General features: G+C 27.5%; 1 protein-coding gene across 1 annotated transcript in view; it reads left to right on the top strand.

Moving 5' to 3' along the window:
* LOC119599572 (protein serrate) overlaps positions 1-15,591 on the top strand; it is a 108,340-nt gene that overhangs the window by 76,659 nt on the left and 16,090 nt on the right. The window contains exons 6-8 of the mRNA XM_037949382.1: positions 991-1,124; positions 2,646-2,821; positions 4,893-5,211. Coding sequence (XP_037805310.1) covers positions 991-1,124; positions 2,646-2,821; positions 4,893-5,211 — 629 coding nt within the window. The remainder of the gene's footprint in view (positions 1-990; positions 1,125-2,645; positions 2,822-4,892; positions 5,212-15,591) is intronic.

Here is a 15,591-nt window from a genome sequence, read left to right on the forward strand (position 1 = left end):
AGTCTTGACATTACACGACAGGTTCTCATACTTACTGAAATAAATACCAACACCGCAGAATTATAATAAACACATGTTAAAATGGCTTTAAAATTTTTGTAAAAAAAGAATTTTTTGTTATTTTAAAATTTTTTTATAAAGATGATATCTTGTGATGAAAATATTTAATCAGATCACTTAAAACCAATTAAAAAACTTAATATGCTTGGTTAGTTTTTAAAGTTATAAAACGTTCTTTATTTTTTTTTTTTTTTTTTTTGCGAAAAGAATTAAAATGAAATGAACGCAAAAAAGTTCAGAATTAAACTTCCGCATGAGCACAGCAGGCATGAAACCAAAATCTTTACTTATAATAAATCTTCAAGTTAGTGAAGGCTTTAAAATGGTAAAAAAAATCCTACTACTACTACTGGTTGGTTGAGTTAAAACTTAGCTTTTTTTCTCTTGTTGGTCATATCTTTTAAGGAATACCGATGGCAAACAGTAGATAAATAACTTATTTTCGGAGGTCAACCTACCAAAACAGTAATAATACTAATATAAAAGATTGCTGGTATAAGGAGTTTTATATCAATGAAATTTACTGCCTCTTTTTTGCAAAAACGCAATGTGTAAATTTGTAAGTCATGGCTTGGTAACAAAGTTTTCAGTTTTCTTTTTTTTTTGGCAGTTTTTGATGCTTAATTTAGTTGCACGTAAAGATTAATTAATTTTCAACTCATTTAACAAAATGTTAAGCAAAAAAAAACGCTTTTTTTAAAGATTAAATAGTTTAAAACGAAAGCTTACAAGAATAAAATTGATCAGATTTGTTAGCTTTTTTTTTTGGTTTAAATGCAACACAGCAGGTTGTAAGCACGCATGCACGCACTTAAGAAATAATTTTTTAAAAAATAATCTACAAATTTCTTATAATCAAATAACTATAACGTTAAGTTAAAAAAATTTAAAGAAACTTTCTTTAATTTATTTTTTCACTATTAATTTTAGCTGTCGTCCTGGCTGGCAGGGTCCTTTGTGCAATGAATGTGTGGTTTATCCTGGTTGTAAGCATGGTTCCTGTTACGGTGAGGCCTGGAAGTGTAAATGTGATACCAATTGGGGTGGCATATTATGCGATCAAGGTAAGTTTTTGAACTTTAAAAAAAGACTAGTTTATGTACTAGTCTATTGACTAGGCAATGTACTAGTATATAAACTAGTATATTGACTAGTTTATGGAATAGTCTATTTTATATTTATTGACTAATCTATGGACTAGCTTATTGACTAGTGTATGGACTACTTTATGGATTTGTCTACTGACTAGTCTATCAACTATTGACTAGTCTATGGAGTAGTCTGTTCACTACTCCATGGACTAATCTACGGACTAGTCTATTGATTAGTCTATTGACTAGTCTATGGACTACTTTATGGACTTGTCTATTGACTAGTCTATGGACATAAAGAGGTTCATAAACTAGTTAATAGGCTAGTCCATAGACTAGTCTATGGAATAGTCTATTGACTGGTCTATGGACATCTTTATGGACTTGTCTATTGACTAGTATATGGACTAGTCTATTAACTAGTCTATGGGCTAGTCTATTGACTAGTCTATGGGCTAGCCTATTGACTAGTCTATGCACTAGTCTATTGTACTACTTTATTGATTTGTCTATTGACTTGTCTAAGGACTATTCTAGGGACTAGTCTATGGACTAGTACATCGACTACTCTATTGACTAGTCTATGAAGTAGTCTGTTCACTAGTCTATGACTAGTCTATGGACTACTTTATGGATTTATCTACTGACTAGTCTAGGGACTAGTCCATCGACTACTCTATTGCCTAGTCTGTTAGTCAATAGTAGTCTGTTCACTACTCCATGGAATAATCTACGGACTAGTCTATTGACTAGTCTATTGATCAGTCTATTGACTAGTCTATGGACTATTTTATGGACTAGTCTATGGACTATTTTATGGACTTGTCTATTGACTATTCTATGGACTAGTCTATGGACATAAAGTAGTCCATAGACTAGTTAATAGGCTAGTGCATAGACTAGTCTATGAAATAGTTTATTGACTAGTCTATTGTCTAGTCTATTGACTAGTATATGGACTAGTCTATAGACTACTTTATGGATTTGTCTATTGACTAGTTTATGGACTAATCTATTGTATAGTCTATGGAATACTCTATTGACTACTTTATGAATTTGTCTATTGACTAGTCTATGGTCATAAAGTAGTCCATAGAATAGTCTATGGAATAGTCTATAGAGTAGTATATGGAATAGTTTATAGCAAAACAACTACTACTTTATGGACTAGTCTATTGACTAGTTTATGTGCTAGTCTATCGTCTATTCTATTTCAAATCCTTTCAGTTAAGTGTTAAATAACTACTAATATATTATAATTTAGATACATATTACCTAACAACTTCTGTGTAATGTAAAAATCACTAGTTGCTGATAACAAACCATTAACGAGTTTTTGCTAGGTTATAAACAGAAACAAATCTCAAACTTATTTAACTTAATAATATTTCTGCAATTGTTATAGTTTGATTTAAATTCTTTAAGTTATATCTTTTATAAATTTTGCCATTATTTAGTGTTTTATTTTATTTTGTTATTGTTGTTTTGCTTTAGATTTAAATTACTGTGGCACTCATGAACCCTGCAAACATGGCGGTACTTGTGAGAATACCGCACCTGATAAATTTCGCTGCACTTGCGCTGAGGGTTTATCTGGTGAACGCTGTGAAATCATAGAACATCCATGTGCTACACAACCATGTAAAAATGGTGGCTCATGCACGGTTAAGGTAAGTTTATTTCAGTATTTTTTTTTTTCTTTAAATAATACTTTATTGTATATTATTATACATATTTTTTCTTTATTTCACAACAACACACTATCATATATCATAACACCAGACAACACATATGTATATATATGCAGTTTTTTGTTTATTTGCAACTAAAAGGGATATTTAAATGGAGTCTAAAAAAATATGCAAATTTTACAAATACTTATTCTTTTTTTTTTGTAGTTTGTAGCTTATACTAGTAAAAAGAAGATTGAATTAAGCATGTCATAGGCCACAAAGTTAAACGTGATTGAAAATTATTGCACATATTTTCTGCCAGCCAATTTGTTATGGAATTTATTTCGAATATTCTCTGTTCTCTGTTAAACAATTATTCTTTGAAAATTTGTTTAAGAAAGGTATATGGTTATGAAGGGAAACATGTAAATTTCACACTGTCTCAAGGTTGTAAGTTAACATTTTTTTTCAAATCCGTGAGGTATTGTATAATGTGAATAAGCATATATTGATTGTTTTTTAAGTTTAAGTAAAATTGGGCAATAGCTGTTTTGTTAAGATTTCTATGAATAAAAATTAAAAATTTTAAATTTAAAGGTAAGAAGCAAAAGGTACAATCTCCAATTTTTAATAAAGAAGAAAAAACATATCAAACATTTCTTAAAGGATTTGAAGAATATATTCTGAATGCTTCTAAAAATCTAAAACTTATATGGATTAATAACTAACTAACTACTATTATCATTAAAAACTTATAAATTAGTTTAAGCAAGTACACAGAGGGAAAAAGAAATATACACTCCTGGTACCAAATTGACACCAAACTGTTTATAATTTTTCAATACCATCCGTTGTCAAAGTATATACATACGTACAACAACACTATGTAATGTTGACAAAATTGCAACAATTCGTTGTAGAAATCTAAATTTTATACACATCCGTTGTCTAAATGTTAACAAACGTGGTAAGCTCACTATTGGCAACAGATTGTTTGTCAATAGTGAGCTTATGTGTATAAAATTTAGATTTCGACAACGAATTGTCGTACGTATGTATAATATACATTGTATATATTTTGACAATGTATGTTATTGAAAAATTATAAACTCTTTGGTGTCAATTTGATACCAGACGTGTATATTTCCTTTTCTCCCTATGTAGATAGGAAAAACTAAAAATACATTAAATCAGTACCACTTGGCGTATGATTAATATTAAATATAATTTATTTTTCTTTAAACAAAAAAAGCTTTCATAAAAAACATAATTTTAATATTTAAAAGCAAAAAAAAAGTAATTTCCTGTAATTAAAGACATAAGTAAAGAATTTCTTTATAAATACTTATAATAACATAATCATAATTTAATTTTAATCCTGCAATTTATAGAGTTAACATAACTATAATGTCTAGAAAAACAAAAAACTACAGCACTTAAATAGTAATAAACGCACATTAGTTTCCCAGCAACTTAGGCCAACAATTATGATCATGGCAATAACATTTTATAATACATAGATATGGTTATATGTAATATATGTTTTATAGACCACTATACTATATTATTAATAATAACTAAAACAAAACAAAAAATAACATTTTGTATTCAAAAAGCATACAAAGAAGTACAAATCTTTATTACAATTTTATTATTAATTTAATGCCTCAACCGTGTGCAGCTAAACTGTGTGTGTGTGTGTTGGAAAAGAAATGAAGAAAAATAAAACTCATACGCCAGTACTTACCAATACACAACTATACATACAAAAATTTTGGACTATCTTTCGGACTAAACAACAATGTGTATGTTTAAATAAATGTTTGTTTAAATAATGCATGTGTTAGCATGAGTGAGTGCTTCCACGCTGTTTATTATAATTTTCATTTTGTTTAAAAGACTGATATTAACATCTTTTCTGACTTTCTGTTGGCTTTGAAAGCTCAACCAAATAAATGAATAAATGTATGATGAGCTGTTAGTATGTTGGATTTTTTTTACAAAACTTCTTTCTTTATTTTCCTTTTGGTTTCTGTTTTCATTGTAATATTTTTTTAATTTTTTGCAGGAATCAAAAATACCAAATATAACTGCCTTGCCATCGTATCGTAAAATGCGTGGCATGAGTTCGTCGATGGGGAAACCAGTTAGTAGACATAATTTACCGCTGCTAGAATTAGGATCATCATCATCTTCGGTCTTAGCAGCATTATCGTCATCATTAAGCAACAACAACAACAGTAATAATACGGCAAATGGTGGTCGTAACTCAGCCAGCAGCAGCGGCATTATTAGTAATACAAACTATAACCACCAACAAATTCCACCAGTCTCGGAATTCACTTGTGCCTGTGTACCCGGTTGGACAGGTCCAACATGTGAAATAAGTAAGTTGAATATATATATATTTTTTTATTTGTTGTTTGCATTTGTTTTTAAATAACAGTGTTTAAATATTAAAAAAAAATTAGGGAAATATATAAAATTTCTGAATATTTTTGAAAAAGTACTAAAAATAATAATATTTTTCAAAATCTAAAATTAAGCAATTTTTTTAAAAAGAAATTGTTGTCTTTTCAAAATCTTCAAAAAAAATTTACCAAAAAGTTTAGTCTCTTTAAAATTTCAATACATCAGCAAAAAATCTAAAATCTAAAAAAGTACCAATTGAATGACGAAAAGCTACCAGAAAGTTCTCATTAATAGATTTTCATACAATCAATACGCTGAGAGTTTAATTTTGCGTTTCTAGGTTCAATATTATAAAACATTAAAAAATAGTACCAGTTGAAGAACAAAAAGTACTAAAAATTGTACTCTTATAAATTTTTATCCCATCAGGAACCTATATCTACAAATGTTCCTTCACTCAGGACCCTGAATGTTTAGTTTCATGTTTCTAGGTTCAATATTATAAAAAATTTAAGAAGTACTTTTTGAAAAACGAAAAAGTACCAAACAGTCTTCCTTATATATCAGGTGTTTACATGCTTAATTTCATGTTTCTAGTTTCAATATTATAAAAAATTCAAAAAGTAATTTTTGAATTGGTATCAGAATTGTAAATATCACACCTTTTGCATATTTCATTTTTAAAATTATAAAATAATTTTTTTACTCTTTCCCATTCCTGCTTAATTTCTCACACACAATTTTCCATCTGTGATTTTGGTAATAATAAAATAATAATAACAACAACACACAGCTTCATATGTAAATTATTGTTCTTGCTCTGATTTGTTTTATATAAACAAGTGGACTAAGTACAAAAAAAACATTTACCATATGAAGTTGTATGTTGTTATTGTTGTTGTTATAACGTTTTGTCTAAGCATGCACAAAGATTATAATCTTTTTGATGAAATTTTCAGAGGTTGTCTCGGATTTTTATTTATAACTCCATAATTTATGAACCGATTTTGCTGATTTTAAATAGCAATCTTTTTGAAAGCATATCTGAGAGAATTATTAAAGATTTGTATACCAAAGATATCTGGGGTCTTCAGAAAATAGTTGTTAGCAAACATACCGACGGGCGGACGGACAGACGGACATAACTTAATTGACTCCGATTTCGATAAAGATCCAGAATATATGTATATACTGTAATGGATCAGCAAATTATATTGTAGAAATATCAAACGGAATGAATACACTCTCACGAAGGTGAAGAATTTTTGAAGATTTGTATACCAAAGATATCTGGGGTCTTCAGAAAATACCTACGGACGGACATAACTTAATTGACTCCGATTTCTATAAGGATCCAGAATATATGTATATACTGTAATGGATCAGCAAATTATATTGCAAAAATATTAAACGGAATGATTTCACTCTCACGAAGGTGAAGGGTAAAAAAATAGTAGTATTTCTACAACTTTTTTTAAATTGGTCTCAAAATTAAAATTTATAAAAAAATCTATTTTGTAAACATTTTGTCCCACTGTCTACAGGCTGCTACATGTGCATTCACTTGATTTGATTTAAAAAAAATTGTAAATATTGTACTCATACTTGTAGTTTGTTTGTTTGAGTTGTACCAACCGTTTGTTATGCATTTTTTTCAAACTAAATTGCATTTGATTTTCAAAATTATACAATTTAGTTAAAAGCATTTATTTGGTTTTTCTTTATTTTTACTAGAGCGATTTATAAGAAATAAAGCAAAAATATCTGAGAAAAAAACAACTATTGAATTAAATATAAATTTGTATATAAATAAGTTGTGTTGTGTTGTTTTTTTCTAGTGAATTGCGTGAATTTCATTAAGAGCAAAATAAAATCAAGTAAATATTAAAACATTTAAAATAAATTAAAAACAAAAAATTTATTATGAATTTTAAGTAACTGTCTTCGTTGTGGATTTTTAAACTTCAGACTTTTAACTAACACTCTAATTTAGTTAACGTGTTGTTGATTTCTGTTACTTTGGTGTGTAATAATTATGCAAACTATAAATACTGAAAAAAAAAATCTGTTTGCCATCAAAATTATTTTATAGTTTGTTTTTGGAATTCTTGTATTTTTTTTAAGTTTATTGCATGCGAAATTACTCAACACAGTTTTTGGCTGAATATGCAATACAATTTTTAAATATGAATTTGTTTTAAAAAGAGAACAAACAACAAATTGTTAAGAAATGTACAACTGGTAACAGACAAATAAAAATCAAATATTTATTAAATTGTTTTGATGCAAACATTTCTGTTTACTTTTTTTTGCAATCAAATAATTTAACAAAAAACAACAAACTTGTTGCTTGTTTAGTTTTTTTTTCAAGTTGTTGCTGTTGTTGCAAGTAACCTGATTAGTTTTTGATACGTAAAATTAAGTAGAACAAATTTCAAATATATTTATTGGAAAAAGAAATAAAAAGGTGTGGGTTTTTCTTTATTTTGTTTGATGCTTAGACCGGTCGAAATAATAATTTTACACTTTGCTTTAATAAAGATTTATATGTTTTTGATTGTTGCGCATAAACTAATTTTTGACATTATTTGTATTGTGATTTTTGCTTTATTTTGAAATTACAAGGTCAAAAAAATGTTTATTCAGTTAAAAAAAAAGTTGTTAGATAAAACAATGTTTAATTGCAGATTTTTAAAATTTATTTTAAATAATTAAAAAATACTAAAATAAAATATTTTAAATAAGGTTTGTTTCTTAAATCTTTTGTTTTGTTAGAAAATTCATACTAGTAATTTAAATGAATTTCTTTTAAAACACGCTCCGTCTAGTTATTTTAAATTTTGTGTTTTTTGAAGTTTGTTTTTAAAATATTCTATTTCTGCTTTTGCTGGTTTTGTAAAACATTCCTTAAAAACTAAATCAGAAGACTTAAGACCCAAAATTATCGAGCTGAAAGGAACTTTCAAACATTTTCATCATTTTAAGGAGCACAAATATACTTTAAAATTTAAAATCTTTAGTTTTTAAAAGTTCGAAACGAAAGACTTAAGAGCCAAATTTTTGTTTACTAAAATATTTCCAATATTTTGACAGTATTGTGCCTCCTATTGTAAAAATTCCATTCTTGAAGTCGAAACAAATAACTTAGTTAGTTAGTTAGATAGTTAGTTAGTTAGTTAGTTAGTTAGTTAGTTAGTTAGTTAGTTAGTTAGTTAGTTAGTTAGTTAGTAGTTAGTTAGTTAGTTAGTTAGTTAGTTAGTTAGTTAGTTAGTTAGTAGTTAGTTAGTTAGTTAGTTAGTTAGTAGTTAGTTAGTTAGTTAGTTAGTTAGTAGTTAGTTAGTTAGTTAGTTAGTTAGTTAGTTAGTTAGTTAGTTAGTTAGTTAGTTAGTTAGTTAGTTAGTAGTTAGTTAGTTAGTTAGTTAGTTAGTTAGTAGTTAGTTAGTTAGTTAGTTAGTTAGTTAGTTAGTTAGTTAGTTAGTTAGTTAGTTAGTTAGTTAGTTAGTTAGTTAGTTAGTTAGTTTACTAAAATATTTCCAATATTTTGACAGTATTGTGCCTCCTATTGTAAAAATTCCATTCTTGAAGTCGAAACAAATAACTTAGTTAGTTAGTTAGATAGTTAGTTAGTTAGTTATTTAGTTAGTAGTTAGTTAGTTAGTTAGTTAGTTAGTTAGTTAGTTAGTTAGTTAGTTAGTAGTTAGTTAGTTAGTTAGTTAGTTAGTTAGTTAGTTAGTTAGTAGTTAGTTAGTTAGTTAGTTAGTTAGAGTTAGTTAGTAGTTAGAGTTAGTTAGTTAGTTAGTTAGTAGTTAGTTAGTAGTTTAGTTAGTTAGTTAGTTAGTTAGTTAGTTAGTTAGTTAGTTAGTTAGTTAGTTAGTTAGTTAGTTAGTAGTTAGTTAGTTAGTAAGTTAGTTAGTTAGTTAGTAAGTTAGTTAGATATTAGTAGTTAGTTAGTTAGTTAGTTAGTTAGTTAGTTAGTAGTTAGTAGTTAGTTAGTAGTAGTAGTAGTTAGTTAGTTAGTTAGTTAGTTAGATAGTTAGTTAGTTAGTTAGTTAGTTAGTTAGTTAGTTAGTAGTAGTTAGTTAGTTAGTTAGTTAGTTAGTTAGTTAGTAGTTAGTTAGTAGTTAGTTAGTTAGTTAGTAGTAGTTAGTAGTTAGTTAGTTAGTTAGTTAGTTAGTTAGTTAGTTAGTTAGTTAGTAGTTAGTTAGTTAGTAGTTAGTTAGTTAGTTAGTTAGTTAGTTAGTTAGTTAGTTAGTTAGTAGTTAGTTAGTTAGTTAGTTAGTTAGTAAGTTAGTTAGTTAGTAGTTAGTTAGTTAGTAGTTAGTTAGTTAGTTAGTTAGTTAGTTAGTTAGTAGTTAGTTAGTTAGTTAGTTAGTTAGTTAGTAGTTAGTAGTTAGTTAGTAGTTAGTTAGTTAGTTAGTTAGTTAGTTAGTTAGTTAGTAGTAGTTAGTTAGTTAGTTAGTTAGTTAGTTAGTTAGTTAGTAGTTAGTTAGTTAGTTAGTTAGTTAGTTAGTTAGTTAGTAGTAGTTAGTTAGTAGTTAGTTAGTTAGTTAGTTAGTTAGTTAGTTAGTAGTTAGTTAGTTAGTTAGTTAGTTAGTTAGTTAGTTAGTTAGTTAGTTAGTAGTTAGTTAGTTAGTTAGTTAGTTAGTTAGTAGTAGTTAGTTAGTTAGTTAGTTAGTAGTTAGTTAGTTAGTTAGTTAGTTAGTTAGTAGTTAGTTTAGTTAGTTAGTTAGTTAGTAGTTAGTTAGTTAGTTAGTAGTAGTTAGTTACTTTGAAAAGAGGTTGTATGTAACATCAAATCCAAAGAAATACTAGCCATCTATTGGAGCTTTTGTGCCTTCCTTTCTCAGTATCGCTTGTGGGAATCATACCCCTGACCTCCGGTCTAACAGAATAGAACAATAATCACTTATCTAGACTCATAAATTATCATCATCCCAAAACATTCAACAACCTTGACGAATTCACAGAGACTGTTTCATCTGTGAAATAATACTGAAATGAGCATAAAAAACGATGTTCTAAAACCCAAAACGAAAGACTTAAGAACCAAACTTTCATTCTGCAATAGCTCTGTACATATCCCTGTTTGGCTCTTTTTGCAAAACTTTCCTTTACGAAATCAAAACAAAAGGCTTAAGACCCAAACTTAAGTTATTCCTCTATATTAAGTACATTTTTACCGCAAAAAAACTGCCATTTCCATTTAAAATAAACCTAATAGCACAAAATAAACCTTATCTAAATGTGTCTTGTAAATTAAAAAACTAACACTCTTCTAAGCTTAGGAAAAAACTTGACTTTACACGTTCGCCAAAGTGCGTTCGTGTTCACATTTTTTTTTTTTTTTTTGGTTTGTTACCTTTAATAAAACACCTCTAAAGTCAAAAACTCTTTTAAATGCAAATTTTATGAAAAAAAAAGAAAAACTGGTAAAAATATTTTGCTGTATTTGACCGTACACACAGAGCATTAAAATAGAGTCACTTATGACTAATTGCCAACTAATGCTGCACTAACTCTACAAGCTACAACAGCCTACCAAAATGTTACTGCTGCTGCTATAGTCTACATGGTAGTGGTTAGTAAGAAAATAAAATAAAAATGTATATAAAAAAGATAAATCTTTAACACTTGCTAAATATACTTAAGATTTTTGTCGCGTAAACAGAGAGTTTTTTCTGTTTATTTTTGTTGTTGAAATAAGTAAGTAATAAAACATATACAAAATGTATTTGGTATGTGTAACAAAATGTGGAAAAATAAATAAATAAATAAAATCTAAACAAAAACGCAAATGTCTTGGCGTACCTGAACAGCATCTTAACTTCTTCTTTTTTTAAATTTTTTTTGCTTTGAGTTTAAAAGCCAAAACAAAATAAGAATTACGTGCGGCTGTTCAAATGCTATTAGAGCTATTGTTAAGTAGCTAAAATAACACTGTTTCCAGCAAAAATTTTGGGAATAATTTAAAGACAATTTTACAAATAATTTCAATTAACGTATGGTTCTTAAGTCTTTTGTTTGGATTGAAGGAAATTTCTGCCAAAACATCAAATAACAAGTTTGCATCTTAAGTCTTTTGTTTTGATTTACTGAAATGACCTTTGCCAAAGAATTAAAATAGTGGTTAGATTAACTAAAATAAACTAATTTAGAAATGGTGTAACTAAATTTTATTTTTTATTTTTTTTGCATTTTGTAAATATTTAGAAGATTTTTATTTTAAGCTTTTTCAATTTACACAAGATGTATGTATGTTTATAGTTAACATTATTTGAGAAAAAAAAAGCATTAAGGCTTTTAGTTTGTGCGTTGTTTTGGTGTTTTGTTATGTCTGTTATGACAAATGGGATGTCTTGTCAAAAAGGTGTTAAGAGCATTTTAAATCATTTTTCAAACTACTTTTTTGGAAACTTTTTTTTTAGTATCTATTTGTTAAATGATTTAACATTGCGTGTTAAAAGAATTTAAAAATTTTTTCTAGCTTTCATTACAAGACTGAAAATGCAATTCCTTCTCAAAAAAATTCTCACCAAAGATGTTGCAAATATGTTGGCAACATCTTTTTAAAGACCTCATTTTTTATTTATTGTTAATATGGAAATAAGGCTTGAAAGCACGCTATTTAAACGTTGCAGTTGTTGTTGTTTTTTTGCTTTACTTGTCTAGTTGTTTAAACGTTTATTTAATTAATAAACAAATGTTGAAATTTCATGCGTTGTTATTTCTAAATTTGTATTTCTTTTGCAGATTTCTAATGGTTTAATGTCAGCCATTGAAATTTACCCAAAAAAACACACAAAATTTACCTCGTTTAACCGCCAACAAATATAAAAAAAACTAGGTTAACATTTTACTACAAATTTGGTTTATTCACTGACATATGTTTAATTAATAGACCACTATAAAGTTTAATATTTTAAGTAAATGTGTTGGTTTTTATTTAATAAAAAAAATCCAAAAATTACTACTCGTTACGTGCTCTGTTTTACGCATATTTCACTTTTTTTCATATAAAGCTCATCAAAAATATATTGTTAAAGTTTTTTTTTCAAAAATAAAATGTTTTAAGAAAAAGTAAATAATTGTTGTTGTCTAAATTGTTAATAATTTGAAATCCCGCTGGTTTCGTTTTTATGTTGTTCACTAAAGCCTTTCACATTGTATATGTATGAATGTCTGTCGTTCCATCTTTTGTGTGTATGCTCTTACAATTCATATTTAATCTTGTATTTTTTGTTCAAAAATTTCTGCTGAAGAGGTTTTTCTCATAAATGTTTAAAATTTGTAACCACTTTTTTTACATACAAACATTTGTATATGTGTCTTTATATTAAACGTATTTTAAAGACTCATTTAAAAAATTGTTTACTTTTTCTTTATGTCTTAAGCCTTTAATTTTTTGCAGTGATTTCTTTAGTATTTGAGATAATTATTCAAAGATTCGTTTTGCTTAACAATTTGTACCAACTGTAACACATACGTTGGCTTCTTTTATTTAATATAAAGTTGGTCAAAAGAAAGCTAAGAGAAGATCAGAGGGTTATTAGGAAATTTTCCTTGATCCTCATTATGTTACCAGGATCAAAAATAGTACTTTTTTAAGTTTTAAAGTACTCAGCTAGACTATAGACTAGACTATAGACTAGACTATAGACTAGACTATAGACTAGACTATAGACTAGACTATAGACTAGACTATAGACTAGACTATAGACTAGACTATAGACTAGACTATAGACTAGACTATAGACTAGACTATAGACTAGACTATAGACTAGACTATAGACTAGACTATAGACTAGACTATAGACTAGACTATAGCCTAGACTATAGACTAGACTATAGACTAGACTAGACTAGACTAGACTAGACTATAGACTAGACTATAGACTAGACTATAGACTAGACTATAGACTAGACTATAGACTAGACTATAGACTAGACTATAGACTAGACTATAGACTAGACTATAGACTAGACTATAGACTAGACTATAGACTAGACTATAGACTAGACTATAGACTAGACTATAGACTAGACTATAGACTAGACTATAGACTAGACTATAGACTAGACTATAGACTAGACTATAGACTAGACTATAGACTAGACTATAGACTAGACTATAGACTAGACTATAGACTAGACTATAGACTAGACTATAGACTAGACTATAGACTAGACTATAGACTAGACTATAGACTAGACTATAGACTAGACTATAGACTAGACTATAGACTAGACTATAGACTAGACTATAGACTAGACTATAGACTAGACTATAGACTAGACTATAGACTGGACTATAGACTAGACTATAGACTAGACTATAGAATAGACTATAGACTAGACTATAGACTAGACTATAGACTAGACTATACAATAGACTATAGACTAGACTATAGACTAGACTATAGACTAGACTATAGACTGGACTATAGACTAGACTATGGACTAGACTATAGACTAGACTATAGACTAGACTATAGACTGGACTATAGACTAGACTATAGACTAGACTATGGACTAGACTATAGACTAGACTATAGACTAGACTATAGAATAGACTATAGACTAGACTATAGAATAGACTATAGACTAGACTATAGTCTAGTCTATAGCCTAGTATACACTAGTCTATAGACTATATAGTCCAGTCTACAGTGTATAGTCTAGTCTATACTTTCAGACTAAAGTCAAGTCTATAGTCCAGATTATAGTCTAAACAAAATGACAATTGTTGCAAAAAATGTTTGTATAGCAATTCATTCTTTTAAACCACTGCTCATATATGTATTTTTTGTTGTTGTGATGCTTGTTTTTTGAATTTTTTATTGTAACTTTGTTTATTGCAAGTTTGTTTATTGCTGTTTTGTTGTTCAGATCAATTTTGGTTCATGTTGTCATAGATGGCTGATAACTGACTTATAACCGTTTTAAATGCTTATACATGTATATTATTTTTTATGATATATTGGGTTATAAATATTGAAAAGGAAATTGTTAAACAGCCAACGAAAAAAAAAGAAAATTTTAAATTAAACTAAATTAATTCATCAGGAAATATTAAATATGAAAATAAATTAACTCAATTTAAACCCAATTGGAAATTTTAGTATACTAAAAACTTTTACAAAAATTATAATTTCATATATTTTAGTTTTTGTAAGAAAAAATCATACATTTTTACTTAATTATTAAAAATTATCTCAATTCTTAATAAAAACTTCAATAAACAAATGTCTTAAAATAATTATGATTTATATCTTGTTATCGTTATTTTCTTCAAAATTTTCTTAAATACATATGTATAAAGATTTTTAATTATTTTTCTCTTAAACACTTGAATATTCACTATGTTTTACTTTTATTCACATGTAATCTTAAATCTTTCACAAACAAAACCAAAAAAACAATTTCATTTAATCATTTAGCTAAAATACCATATTCTTAAGAACATTACAAACAAATCAAAATGTGAAAAATATTATATTTAAAAAAGAAAAATTATAGTTTGTATTCTTATAGTCAAAGATGCTCTTTCAAGCAAATCCACCTTATGCACCTTACTTAACTGTGTTTATTTAAGCACGCAACAGATACAAAGAAAAAGACACATCTTACAAATCAAAAAAAAACTTTAAATGAAAATAACGATGATGATGATTGAATAAAATGGGAAAAAATAAGAAATACTGGTAAGAAAAACACAGTATGCAAACATTAGATTTCAAGACAACAGATAAAAATGTCCACACTCACATAAAACACATCACTCAAGTCATCTAAAACGTTTTAACCAACAACACAGCAATAGCAATATACAAAAGCAACTTGAAGATCTAAAGAGATGGCACTTGAAGTAAAGATAAATCTGGAGAAAAAAAACTCAAACTCTTAAACATTGTGTTGTAGTTTACAAACAAATACATACTTGTAAGAGAAATGACTTTAACCCATTGAAGATATGTTTTTTACTAAGATTATATTTTTTAAGAAAATATTAGATATCAGGATTCTTGGTATACGATTTAGACTCGCTACAAATTGGATAACAAAATCTCTTAAAAATTTAGAGATAAAATTCCCTTGGGACTTACATACTTCGGTTGTACGGTTATACTTTCTATAATCGAGTGTATAGTCTAGTCTATAGTCTAGTCTATTATCTAGTCTATTATCTAGTCTATTATCTAGTCTATAGTCTAGTCTATTATCTAGTCTATTCTATAGTCGAGTCTAGTCTAGTCTAGTCTAGTCTATAGTCTAGTCTAGTCTAGTCTAGTCTAGTCTAGTCTATAGTCTAGTCTATAGTCTAGTCTATAGTCTAGTCTATAGTCTAGTCTATAGTT

This window comes from Lucilia sericata, unplaced genomic scaffold (genome assembly GCF_015586225.1).
Source record: "Lucilia sericata isolate MDLA Ls3-8-SP2 unplaced genomic scaffold, ASM1558622v1 Contig000082F_arrow, whole genome shotgun sequence".
Taxonomy (NCBI): Eukaryota; Metazoa; Arthropoda; class Insecta; order Diptera; family Calliphoridae; genus Lucilia; species Lucilia sericata.